We start from the raw sequence: 13965 nt of genomic DNA, 5'->3' as shown, positions 1-13965 counted from the left end.
GTCTTCTGTTGTGACATATTTGGTTTTCATAATATAAGTCTCTAAGCAAATGACACCTCATTGTCACCATGATTCACCTCACCTACATTTTTGGGAAAAGTCTTCTTGGTTAAGACTCTAAGCCAAGAATACAACTGAGTTCTGACAGATAATCTCTACCTACCTCTGCAGCACTTTATACAATGTTTAAGAAATAAGAATATAGTAATGCATCCAAGTCCTTCTTACTTGGATTGTAAGCAAATAATGAACCACTAGTGATCAAATAGTAGGGAGAACATCTAACAAATCATTAAGAGAAAAGCACAAGCACTAGTTGTCAACATGAAGCCAGAAGGAAAATAATGGCTGGAAGAACTCAGATCAAGAATGTCTTTCTAAGGTACCCAGATGCTGTAAAATTGTGTCCACTTACTGTCAGACATTTTTATTCTTTGATCCCTTCTTTGAGCAGATACCATGTTTATGATGGTATTTTTGAATTCTGTAAGGGGATATTGGATTTTGATTGCTGCAGACAAATACAAATAATCATTCTCACAGAGCAGTAGAGGTTGCAATAAAATGTCTCAGCAAAGATTCTGATATCCCACATTAAAATTTAGTCTTATGCATTTCTCTTCAGCACTCCTTACATTTCCTCAGATGTGTTCTTAGACAGTAAAGTCTGGTAATAATTATCAAACACCATACACACTGTTTACAATAGAGTCATATTTCTTCCTTTTTTATTGCATAAAAAGTAGAATGCTGCTGAAAAGTGCCCAAATGTCTGCTATGTGCCATGCCAATACAGCAGCTCAGCCAAATATGCAGAGAGAAGTTTGCCAAACAAAAGAAAACATAACAAATTGGTAATGGTTTCTATCTTGACAGAGAATGAAAATTATACCTCAATGTGTGGCCACTCATGGACACATAAAAATGTCTTAGAGGCAATCATTTTACTTCAGATAACATACCCTGACAGTAGAGCAAAGCATACTGGCAGGCTTTCCCTTCCCATAAAAACAGCAACCATGACCTACAAAATGGCCTGGAGGAAGCACGTTGTTTGTATGTACCATACATGCACATGCCATACACTAACTGTATTTCATAAAAATCAAATAAAGTGAAGTTACTGTCTTTTGAGAAGTAGATTCAAATTAAAAAAGAATTTTAAAATGTAAAGTCACTATAGTTATCTCAAATATTCCTATGAAACAAAGGTACTGAAAATGTAAACACTTAATCCAAAATATAACTTTCCCAGTGCTTTACACAATAATTCATGGCTTTCAGAAGATTTCATTGCTTTGTTAATGTTGTCTACAGCCAACGTGTGTAACATACATTTCACAATTTACTTGGCCTCAAAGTAAATTATTTGGAAACAGAGTGCCTCATCTATCTGTAAAGTTAACATGAATACTTACTGCTGAGCTGCAAAATTAATGATATTAATTATTAATCTATTATGTACTTTCATATTATTTTAAGTATTTGTTTTAGTTCAATTCTGAATGTAGTATTGTTTTCTGAACAAAAATACAACTTCCTAACATAATCATAAATTACAGCACTTCTTAATTCAGTAGGACTGACAGTGGATAGCATTGCTGGTGATTAGGTATCAGTAGTTACTCAGAAAAAAATAGGAAAGATATGTTTGAACTCTATAAAGGTATTTAAAAGACTGGTCATATTACTGTGACAAGAAAATATTTGACATGAAGATCAAGTTCATAAAATGCTCATAAAAAGGCCAGATAAAAGAATCATATAGTAGACATGGGAGGTTTAGACCAGATATTTGGAAGTATTTCTTTACCAAGAGGGTGGTCAAACACTGGACCAGGCTTCCTAGAAAGGAGATCAATGCCCCCAGCCTGTCAGTGTTCAAGAGGCAATTGGAAAATGCCCTTAACAGCACAGCTTTTGGCCAGCCCTGAAGCTGTCAGGCAGCTGGACAGATGATGACTGTAGGTCCCTTCCAAATGAAATAATTGTTCTATAATTCTTGGAGGACATAAAAGCACTTTGGTAGCTCAGAAGGATCTCAAAATACCAGTGAACTCCAAGGATCTTCAAATTTATATTGTATGTTGTCTCTCATCCTCAAAGAGCCTGAGGTAGGAAAAGATGTAATGAAGGAAGAAAACACTGTTTGAAGAAGCAACAAAATATTTTTAAATAATCTGATATACAGAAATACCGGTTGTCTTAAAATATTTGCCAAGAACTTTGTTAAAGTTTCTATTTTATCGTAATTTTGCTGTAGCTCAAATGGCTTATGCACACAACTATGAAAAAAAAACTGTAGGCAGAGACAGCCTATTTTGTTGGACCAGCTGTAGTGTTTGCCTTATAAACGGAGATGGACAGACCCTTACAAAACTTTTTTGCCAGGATTTCTTTTCTTTTTTCCAGGTATTTTATGCATTTTTGCATTATGTCTACTTTTATGAGCATTTAACTGCATGCAGCCTAGAGCTTTAAGATCACACTTCAAATCATATTGATTTTTATCCCTTTGATTACCTAAGGTGGGTAGTTTGTATCAAAGATGAATATGAGACAACAGGGTACAAACTGAGTCCTCGACTGGGAGACATTAAGGCAGTAACTTCTGCAGTGCTTTATCTACTTCAGTAATATCCCACTGCCTTGGGGTCACCCTACACTTCAGATGAGTCAGACTATCTCAATCTCATCCATCATTTACAAACACCACGCTCAACACACAGTTTTAGAAAGATCTAAAACTAGAGAATGCTAAATGTCATCTGCTCTCATGACATATTTTTCAGAGTGCTAAACCAGTACCTTTTAGCTGACTCCTAATGGAGCAGCTGCCTTCACATTCAGTGTTTTCTGCTACTCAAATTTATGCACACCAGTGTCACTATGCTAGTACAGCAGGATTTGTATTGGTAAAAACAGAAACCCAAAGGAAAAAAACTCACCATCCTTCGTCATTATCTACGTCAGGTTCAGACAGCTCATTTTCAGGAGTTTCTTCAATTGCCTGGGTTAACTTTGTTTTAAATCGGTCTAACAAGGCCAGTGTCTGAAATCAAACACATGGTTTTAGAGAAATTGTATATTTCTACACACCAACAGGCATATACAACATTTTTATTATTTTGAGAAGAAGTAGAATGAGAGCGATGTTTCCTATGAATTTGGAAGAAACACTTTAGAGAGGCAAGTGAGAGAGCAAGAGGTGATGGCAGGTGCGAGAGTGGGACTGCAAGAGGAAAGCCCTGATGAGTGAGTGGGCAGGCAATGCTGAGGCAACAAGAGAAGCAGGGAGGTGCCTGTCAGGCGTGAAAAAATACTTCTCTCACTATCTAGTGAAATGAAAAGGAATATTTAAGGAACAAATACTTGCAGCTACCTAGAGAATAAAACAGCTGATTAAATAACACTGCCAACAATGAATTTTACTTTTTGGATATGCTACTGTCCTATTTTAAAGTAATCTACTGTATAAATTACAAACCATTCAAGCCCTGAAGACCCAGTTTAACTGATACTTATATACTTTCTGTTGATGATCTTTTAAATTATGTGTGGACATTGAAAAAACTCAATGTTTTTCTATAAAAAAATGAACCAGCTTAAATAATTCTGCAGATACAGTTTCTTATGCTGTATATATAAAGCTCATACTCATTTAAATTTGCTTCTCGGTTTATTCTCAAACAGACATTGCCTGATCTTTCAGGGACAATGAAGTTACCTAATCTCAGATGACACCCGAAGGTCATACCATAGTTCTTGTTTCTGATCATCTCAAATGGGAGTTTGATTATACAAGTCATATGTCTGAGCCTTGTGATGGTACAGAGGAGGAGTTTTCAAAAAAAGGCAAAGAGCTTATGAATAATTTGCACAGCCCACAGCTTTCTTTTTTTTTTTTTCCTGATATTTGAGACATTCCTGAAAAGGAAAGCATCAGGGAGTAAGTGCCTAACTGAATTTATGTGGCAGGCTACATTTGATTTGTAGGTGATAGGTTGGCAACCTATGTTGTAAAACACCTCCGTATGGCTGTGTAGTTTTGTTTGGTCAAGTTTTTCAAATTTAAAAGAATAAAAACTAAACAAGAATAGAAAACAGAAATAGGAAATACCAGAAGTGTTCACTGGAATCAAATTTCCTTCTGGGAGCAATCTTAACTTGAGGAGTTTCCTGGGTTTTGAATTCTTTCAAAAACATATTTTTGCACTGCCAAGGGCAGATTTTGGAGGACTTTTTTTGCATTTACTTTCTTTATTTTTTTGTCTATTCTTCTGTTTAAGGTGAGAAAGTGGAAAGTTTTGAGGATATTTGGGCCTGCAAATCATTCTGGTTCTATAGCTTTCCATACTATTGTAAACAAACACTGTACTTGCAACACCTGAGACAGCAAATCTTTGCTGAGGTCATCAGAAAGAAACAAACTTAAACTGACCCTTTTAATATGAAACTGTGACCAAAAAAAAAGCCACATTCCTTGTGTCTTGTCTAATTTTCTCTGGTGACAGCATTCCTGTGAATAGACCTGATGACAGAAATAATTTTGAAATATCTTAGTAGGCATGTTTTGCAATGAGTCACTAGATGCTATACTGTGCTTTGAATAACTTTATAATTTGACCCTGGCTGAATAGGAGGGCTATTATCTAGTATTTTAGAGAAAGATACCTTTTCTCCCTCTTCCTTAATTATTGCACTGAGGATGGAAAATGCTATTGTACTGTAGGATAAGTTACAACGGGTGTGAGACAAGAAGAGGTTCTCCACAAGTGAAATGGATTACAAAGAAGTTGATTAATTATTGTTGAATTGTTGCCAGCAGAGTTACGTAAATAAAAATTAAGATCTCTTAGAATACATATCCCTATAATCTCATCTTGTTTTTCGGTGATGTTCAGGACAGGGCTGATATAAATTCATTAGACATGGTTTTAAGTCCCTTGATCCACACTGCCAACAGAGCTTTAGTACTCTTTGATTCAAAGATAATGGGATTTTGAATATACAAAGTTTCCATAAACTTTTTAGTTTAGGGCTATATCAGCTTGCTGCATATATAAAGGTTTGCCAAATGCTGCTTTGAACTTACTAAGCCTCAAGTCTCCAATCTCTTCTAGATTCAACACGTGAACAGGAACATCTTTGTAGCTGAACTGACATGCACTTACAAACCTATGTGTTTGATGTACAGCACAGATTTTATGTTGATGGTATTTCCATTTCATAGGCAGTTTCATATATTTAGCCATTTTAGACTTTCCTATTTTAGAAAAAACAAATGCCTTTGTAAAGCAAACCTTACTTTGCTCATATTTGCTTACTAGAGCCTACAGACATGCTAACTAATTTTGAATAATAATTGTATTTAAAACAGCGTGTGTTTTTACAGTGCTTATAAACCATTTCTTTCATTTCACAAAAAGAAGTATTGATGAATTTAATATTTTTAAACTGTAATTTAAAATGTTAAAAACCAAATGCCAAATATGTAAACTTTTGTCCCAGTGTTATCTTATAGCAAGGAAAGCATAAGGTGAAGAAATGCAAATTCTTAAAAATGTAATCAAGGACACCTCTTCATGACTAGCATTTCCTTTCATCAGAAGATTTTAGCAACTAAACTGGGAGCCCTTTCAAACACACAGTGAAAATTCATTTGCCTGTCTACCTGGGTAATAAAAATAACTATTTTTATAAATAATAACTTTCTTCTAATAGAAAATGAAATGACAGATTTTTAAACTCTGCTTTTATACAAATGAAGAGAAAAACATATTCAAAAATGAACGTAAGTAATTTTCTGGATTTTTTGTTGCCCAGGCTATCATTACCTGATCTTCACGGGAAACTCCTTTCTTTGGCTGCTGCTTTCGCTTGTCTTCATATTTTCTCTTCTCTTGAAGGTATTCTTCAACAACACTGTTTGGAGCAGGTTCCTCCTCTGAATAAGGAAACATATTTGGTTAAACAAATTTAGGTTGGTTCCATGATTTAGTGTCTTTTTGGAGATAAAATACCAAGCAAAATACTCCCATAAAACATTTCAGTTGTACTGCTTTCTCAGCAGTAGAATGATTTGCTGCTTGCTGAAATGAAAAACACAACACTGCACTGGGCAGAGAATGAGTCAAAAGATTTTTGTTTCAATTATATTTTACTATGGAGCCAGAGAAAGCAGGATAACAGAAATAAAACCACTGATGAAAACTGTTGAAATTCCTTTAACCAGATGACCTTAATTTCTGAAGATCTTGTAGCAGTTGAAATGCTATGTGTATTAATATTCTGTGACTATTTGTTCAAAAGTAAACAAATACAATTTATAGAAAATGTCATACTTTTCCTCTTTTGTAGGCTGAAGTAGCCACAAATCAAGTCCTTGATTTTGTAATACGGAAAAAACTCAGTAACATTTAAATTCTTAACAGAGTCCATGTTGTTAATTAGGAATAAGCTCTTTTTTATATAACTCTTCAGGAATAAAACTATTTCTTATAAAGTAATATATGGATAAGTCAAGAGCTACTTTATCTTTTTTAACAGTGTCTGCACTGCAGATTATGCACTGTCCTATTAAATTATTAATTAATAAATTATTCATTAGTAGTTTAATGGGACAAAAACTGAACTGGAAAATTGATCAATATCATACTTTCACATTAATTTCTTCTTGAACAGCATTAAGACATTGTACATGCTGATTTAGTATACTTAAAATTTATGAACTCATATTTACAGAATTGCTATTCCTGGTAACAAACAGAAGATTAAACCCCCTGGAAGTTCATTGCAAATGATGAACATTTGCAAATGAAAACATTCTTGGAGAAAACTGTTTCAAGAAATTTCAAGATTTATGGCCTGGTGAACTGCAAATCTAAATGCATTTGTTGTTATCAGGTTCTTTAGATGACTGCTGACAGCTATACAGAAAAAGTTTCTGATTCCAAACTAAATTTCTCTTGCAACTCAAGTTTTCTATGAAGTTTATAAACACAGCCATTTGCAATAAAACAAAATAAATTTGTAATTATATATCTACATATAAATAATTGCTTAAATTCTACAAATAAAATATCTTATTTCCTTTTATCTTAATTTCTACATTGCATTTGAAAAAGATTTAAACGCTTTCTACATTGTATTTAACAGGTACTATGGAAAATGATCAAACATACTTAATACCATTCATTCAGAGCTGGGGTTTTTTTGATGTTTTCCAGTTGATATGTTGGATACAATCATGTACAAAGTATGACAGGTAGCAGCAAGACAAAGAAAGAAAAATCCATCTTCCAGAATGACCAAAATAGATAAATGCATACACACACACATTTAGCAATGATTAAACAGCTGCCTGAATGAATTAAAATCTGCCATAAAATCTTATGCAGCATACTATCAGATGAATTGAGGAGAACAGAAGTTCACAAAAAAACTACCACATATAATTAAAAAGCTCAGTATTTCCTCTTATTATGCCATTTTCTTCTACAAATTAAAAATCTTGTTCTTAATTCAAGACCAACCCCTAGTCAAAATAATGCATTAGTTTTAGCATAAATGCATGTATTCAAAGTGTTGACTACCTGGAAACAACATAATATCTTCTTTTACTAACATTTAGCCCCTAGATAAATAAATTGAAGTAAAAAAAATCAGCTTCCATATAAAAAAACAACCTTTCAGGTGACATTTACCTAAATGAGTGCTTTGAAGGGAAGCACTTACCCCATGATGAACATAATTGCCCATCTATGATAAGCAAAAGAACTGAGAAGAGCGTTCTTGAGCATGTTTGAAAATGCCAGCCAGAAACTGGCCACAAACATTTAAACCTTAAATCCACCCATACATATTCTGAAGTTAAAGATGTGGTCCTTAGTCATATAGATCTTCTGACTAAAATTTAATTTAATGTAGTGCAGCTCAAATACAATTCTTATACAAAATGGACGAAATTCCCCTGAAGCTGTGTGTTTGTGTGTTTTTATCACATTCCTATGTGTGCCACTTACTGTTAATACAAGTAATTTAAATTTCAGTTAAAGCCTTCTTTCGGTATTATTGTTTCTTGGGTCTTTGCCTGTCAGAGGCTTTCTAATCCTCAACTTCATGCTCTCTGCCTCCTAGGAAAGCCTTTTCATAACTCAGACAAAAGATAATCAGATCCACTTGAACTAACTTCAGAGTGACTCAACCAAAAGAGCTGTACCCTTTTACACATCATAGTTTTCCAACTTTCATTAAAATTACTTCAAAACATGCTTGTATTTCTTCATTAAGTCCTACAACCTATCACACACCATTTAAAGCAAGCAACAAAACAGGAAGGACTTTCAAGAGCCTCTAAGCCAATCAGTTATTAATATTTTAAAACTTGAAAACTCCAATGATTATAAAACTACAGAGTGCTTTTTAACAGAAATTATATATTCAGTTTTTGATAAGCAGGAATTATTTGACAAACTTTGTGTCTGACTGGTAACTAGCAACCAAGGAAAAAAGTCCAGAAGAGAGCGATGTGGTAAGAATAAACCTTTTAAAATGTAAGAGTAGATTGCTGTCTACTACTTCGTATCTCCCAGTTTGCAACCCAGACTCCCTGCAAGTGTTTTGCAGCTGAATTGAAAATAAGAGGAACAACAGCACTGTATGATGGACTTGACATTCATATCAAGCTTGACAAATTTACGTCCAGCTTGCTCATTCAGCAAAAATACAAGGATCGTGACTTTGATATTAATCTCCTTAATCTAAGAGGATTTATTTAGACAAAAATTAATGAAAAATGGCATGGATACACAAAAGTAAAAGAACAATTAAATTCAATTTAGGTACCACAAGGTGCAGAAGATAATTTAAGTTACAGGAATCTTGTTCCCTAGTAGGATCTCACCACAAAGTGTAAATAGCACGAAGAATATAATTTCTTCTTTAGTTTGAACAAGCTGTTGTACATATTACATCAGGAAGGAAGGTGAGGGGAAAAAAAAGAAAACAGATCATGTTCCTTATTGAAAATACATTTCATCCTACATTCAAAAGAATTTATAAGTAATTAGCTATTTATGTAAGCTAGCTTGTTACCACCAAGAAAGTCTTCATCTTACTGTCTCAAAATAATTTCTTTCAGACAGATTCTTCTATCCAGAAATTATGGCCAGTACATGCCAACATAATGATGTAATCTAATTTAAACTTTGGGTTTGGGACATGGTTTACAGTGATAGTCTGAAACTAAGAGGGATATTCTAAAGTCTTTAAAGCAGAAAGGAAGATATTGATTAAAAAAAAATATGAAAGACCTTATTTTGCTCACACTTAAAACAAGAACAGTTCAAATGATGTCCATTTTTAACTAACAAATGGAGGAGGTACAACAAAGGCAAAACTTGATCCAATGGCATTGAACTAAAGTGAGTGGATAGTTTAAGAATGATCAGTTCCTAATAAGAAGTGAAGCAGAAAAAAAGAAAGCTTGGTAATTTTAAGCTTAATTGCTAAATCATCTGGTACATTTAACAGCATAACAAACACTCAACAAAAGATGTATCAGAAGTATTGCGTTTTCAAAACTGCAATTTTATCCTCCACTAAATGAAACCAAGAAATATGAATCCTAATTCAGCTGCCTGTGGTAGATCAGAACAACATGATCACTGCTTATGCTCACATTGGTATTGCTCTTGAAGACTGGGCTCCATTCCTAGCACTGCAGGTAGTGTAACTTTGCCATAACAAGTCCACCAATTGTGGCACAGATAGGGTAGAATTCGAAAAAAATGCAGATCTGAGAGTATGCAATTTTCCACAGTACAAACTCTTTTAAGCAAACCACCTTGTAGTAATTATTGTTCTTGTACTTAGACTGTACGAAACTCTACAGATTTTATTTCCTTTTAAGAAAGAGACAATGAAGCTGTGCATAAAACACTTGTTAGAAAATGAAGCACACTTTATTTGGTGAAAATATTACCAGAAACACACATGAAGGGTAGAAAAAAAATACATATTGTGACAGACAAAAACATTCTGATTCTGAAGACTTAATGTAACCATAAAAAACTAAGAGCCTATAGCATTGAAAAGGATCAATGGAAGACTTATAATTTTTCTTTGATGAGATACAGCTAGCATGAAGATATTTACACACACTTATGTATTTAACATTACAAAACATTCTGGATATGCTAAAGCAATCTCATTAACTATTGTAATGAAATTTTCATATGTAATCATGACTTTATGCAGAACTGAGGTAAGAGAACAAGAAAAAATGTACGAAGATGTGCATATAAAAATGCATCCCAGTTTATTTAGCAGGGTTTGTGTATATTTGAAATGCAGTGAGCCCATAAATTTTCCTCAGTATCCAAAATGTACTCTTTAGCAACTCAGATGACACATTTCATATGATAAAATACCTACTGGACAGAAATACCAAAAAATGCATGGCATAGCTAGACTAAATACCAAACGATCAAAAAATCCTCAAAAACTTTTTGTTTGAAGAGAAAGTAATTATGATTGAATGTTTTGGTGAATTAAAATAAGAGACCTAAAACACTTTCCTGTATTACTTCAGTATATTCCACTTTCAGCTCATCAATATTCAGCTTATATTGCATTATTTTGGAATTGTAAGGGTATGCAGTAGTCATTTAAAAATCTTACTGAGACTGAGATCTTAAAAAAGAGAAGTTGTTTTTGCTCCAAACCAAATAAAATCCTCACAAATTATAAAAGAAATTCCAATATGCCATAATATTTCAGGAATTAAAATAGAGTTCCTATCAGAAGTTACAAATACAGAACTTAGAGACACTTTGGATAATTAATAACCGAAACAGATAACTCACTTCTTCCAGAATTAGGAAAAAAAATTATTACAGCTTTAAATATTACGTATCTGAAACTTATAATACAGTTCAATGTAAAGTAGTGTAAAAATAAATATACCAGAAGAACAATATGAAATAATTTTATGCTTGAGAGAATTGGTAACATACTCTCCTGTATTTAGGACCAGCTCTACTTGTTTTCTACTTAGGTTTTCTTTGCCTCTTCAAGAACTGTTTAGTTAATGTCGCTATAGCTCTGGCCTGCCTAAGATTCTAAAGAGCCACTGTTTGCCAAGAAGTTAGGTAAGAGTCAGGAAATATTTAGCAACTGTGAACAATTGAATGGATTTGCTTACAGAATGAGCTTCCATGGTTGGGCTGATTACTAGATTTTCAGTTTGCTACAGCGAACAAAGCAACAGTTCTAGAACAAAGTTACTAGTTCATTAGTGAACTCAAACACTAAAATCTTACAAGTAATTCCTAGAGGTTCAAAACACTTATCTGAAAGACCAGAGCAGATTTGCAAAACAGTGTGAACTACAAGTTTCTAGTAAATGCTTTCTGAACCTTGGTAGGCACACGGTCCTAGTCTAAAATACAGTTAATTTTCAAATGTTGGTGGATTTTGAGCACTTGCTCAAGATTATTACTAAAATCAAAGCTGGTATACAGCGAGGTTTTGGCCTCTTTTCTTCTGCAGACAGAGAGACAAACAGAAAAAAGTAGCAGGAAGGGGACTGCACAGCGATTCTGGGTATTAGGAGATTAAATGTAATAAAAAATGTGAACAGTGGGAGAAAACAAAGTTTTGCAAAAATGACATGAATACTTTGATACAATGCAGCTCTACTGTATATACTGAAAAAAAGCCTCCAGACTTAATGCATTTATGCTGCAAAGTTCCCAAACCATCAAAATTCGGATTTTGTTATTTTCAAAATCCTGTTAAAGTCCCAGACTTCAAGAAAGTATCTTTCCATGTAAGAAAGGGCTTAATTCTTTGAGTGCCCCTGACATTATCCAGACTTTAAAATAAAACAGAAATAAAACATAATGTTACACTGGAGCACTTGATTTTGAGAATTTTCTAAACATTTTAATAATTTGATTACCGTATCACAATAAAAAACAAACAGAAAATGCCTCAACACTAGATGCCTCAGTAGAACTCTTATCCTTGAATGCTGGTTTTCACATTAGTTTTAAGGTTTCCCTACTCAGACAGTATTTTACAGCATTTCTGTTTTCTCATGTACGACAATTAAATTTCATAGTCAACAGATTATTTGTCCATTTACAAAAATGTCCTAACAAGAAAAACTAAAATATTACTTTCTAAATACTTCTACTGTTTAAAACCAACATATAATTAACTGGACAGATGCTGTTTGTCTGAAGCAGATTTCACTGAAGTACATTCCCAGGTTTACTCTACAGAACTTTGAAAATTCAAAAAGATCTTTTTTGAATATTTGATCAAGTACTTCAAAATGTTGAACTAATTCAGCTCTCAAATGATAGTGTTTGATGTAATTTCTGGCATCACTACAACAAATGTCACATAAAAGAAAAACATCTTATCTAAAGTAAGGTCTTGACAGCAGTCTGGCATAGTCAACAATACTATTCACCAATTGGAAGACTGGTTATAATCAAACATGTACAGAGGGAATTAATTTTTTTCTTTGACCTCTTGAAACAATGTAAACACTTAAATTTTCACTCTCCAGTCCTTCTTAATTAACCTCCAAATAAAGAAAAATATTAGGTAAATATAATATGAACAATTTGAAGAAGTGATACTAAATATGATGCCAATACTAATAAAGATCTGTGCAGTAAACTTAAAGTAGATGTTTCATGCTGCTGACCCTTCCTTAGCATTCTCTCAGAACAAAACTCAATCTTGTCCAGTATGACCTAAGCCTTATTCTCACTGTTCTGTGATCTTCAGTGAAATTCTCCCACTATGGCTGCAAGTTCTGGCTGTGATGTAATGTTTATTAATCAAGCACAGAATCACGCTAATGTGGTTACATAGCCTGTGAACTAACATTTCTTCCTAATGCAGCCAGCTTAAAGCATAGGCAGACGCAATGCAAGTGTCTGCACCATCTGCACAGGCACACCTGATACAGCATGACAACTCCCCATCCCGAATTCCCCAATAGGATAGGCAGAGAAAAATGGAGAAATCGGCTGCTACTTAAACATCAACTTCCTGATAGAAGTACTTTTAAAATATGTATAATTTCTCATATGTAAACTAATGTGGAACAGGTAAACTATTTATGTATAGCAAACTGTCTTCCATGTTGATATCTCTACTGTACTGATGAAAATTCAGGCCAATAAATATAAAATGACTAAGTGCTTTTAACTTTGGGGCAAAATTTGGTACAACACTTCTGTCAGAGTCCATTATATTGAAGATAAAGTTCTTCTAAAGTCTATTCTATTATTCCTCAGTTGTAAATTCTGTTTCACAATAATGGTATGCTTCATTCCTTTGACTTGAGATTTCATCCTTCTATCTCCCTCCCTACATAAATTACACATATCTTCAAGTATCTTCTAATAAATTTGTCCAAATAGTGTTCTGCTAGTTTTGTGTGGTCTTTTCCATTTTAATTGACTTGTTCATTATCCTTTTTGGTGGCACAATACTTGGAACTGAGTGCAACAGTACAACCACCCTTTCACAGGTACTGCACTTGTAGCAAAAACCACACAGTGACAGCCACATCAGAGTGTAAATTCATGTTCAGTTCATTTTCTAGTACAAGCCTGAAATCTTTCACTACATTTTCATTTATAATTTTATCCTTTACTACTTTGCATCTCATTTAACATCCTTTTAATTTTGCCTTAAATTTTAGAACATGTTTATTTTAAACATTTTTTAGTTAGGTACTCCACTGACTAGGTCAATAGGTTTTTTCCTGCCATCCATCTTTCTCAACAGGTACTGGAACAGACCCCTTCCTATCACAAAAAGGAAAGCCAAGATTATTCAAGATTATTTGTACCATTATCTGTAACCTGCAGATTTTCAACTGATTTATGTCCTGCCTGCTATTTATTTCAAAGAAAATAGAAGCCTCCCCATCAA

General features: G+C 33.7%; 1 protein-coding gene across 2 annotated transcripts in view; it reads right to left on the bottom strand.

Moving 5' to 3' along the window:
* CWC27 (CWC27 spliceosome associated cyclophilin) overlaps positions 1 to 13965 on the bottom strand; it is a 96100-nt gene that overhangs the window by 14647 nt on the left and 67488 nt on the right. The window contains exons 12-14 of one of the 2 annotated variants that reach the window (XM_064736078.1): positions 5838 to 5947; positions 2949 to 3052; positions 1991 to 2109 (exon numbers count right to left, since the gene is read on the bottom strand). In XM_064736078.1, coding sequence (XP_064592148.1) covers positions 2076 to 2109; positions 2949 to 3052; positions 5838 to 5947 — 248 coding nt within the window. In that variant the 3' untranslated portion in view covers positions 1991 to 2075. Of the gene's footprint in view, positions 1 to 1990; positions 2110 to 2948; positions 3053 to 5837; positions 5948 to 13965 lie in introns of those variants that run through there. The other variant, XM_064736079.1, reaches the window with a different exon arrangement.

The sequence above is a fragment of the Zonotrichia leucophrys genome, chromosome Z (genome assembly GCF_028769735.1).
Source record: "Zonotrichia leucophrys gambelii isolate GWCS_2022_RI chromosome Z, RI_Zleu_2.0, whole genome shotgun sequence".
Lineage (NCBI taxonomy): Eukaryota > Metazoa > Chordata > Aves > Passeriformes > Passerellidae > Zonotrichia > Zonotrichia leucophrys.
Note: the sequence above shows the minus strand (reverse complement) of the source record. Positions and strands in the feature narration are given on the sequence as shown.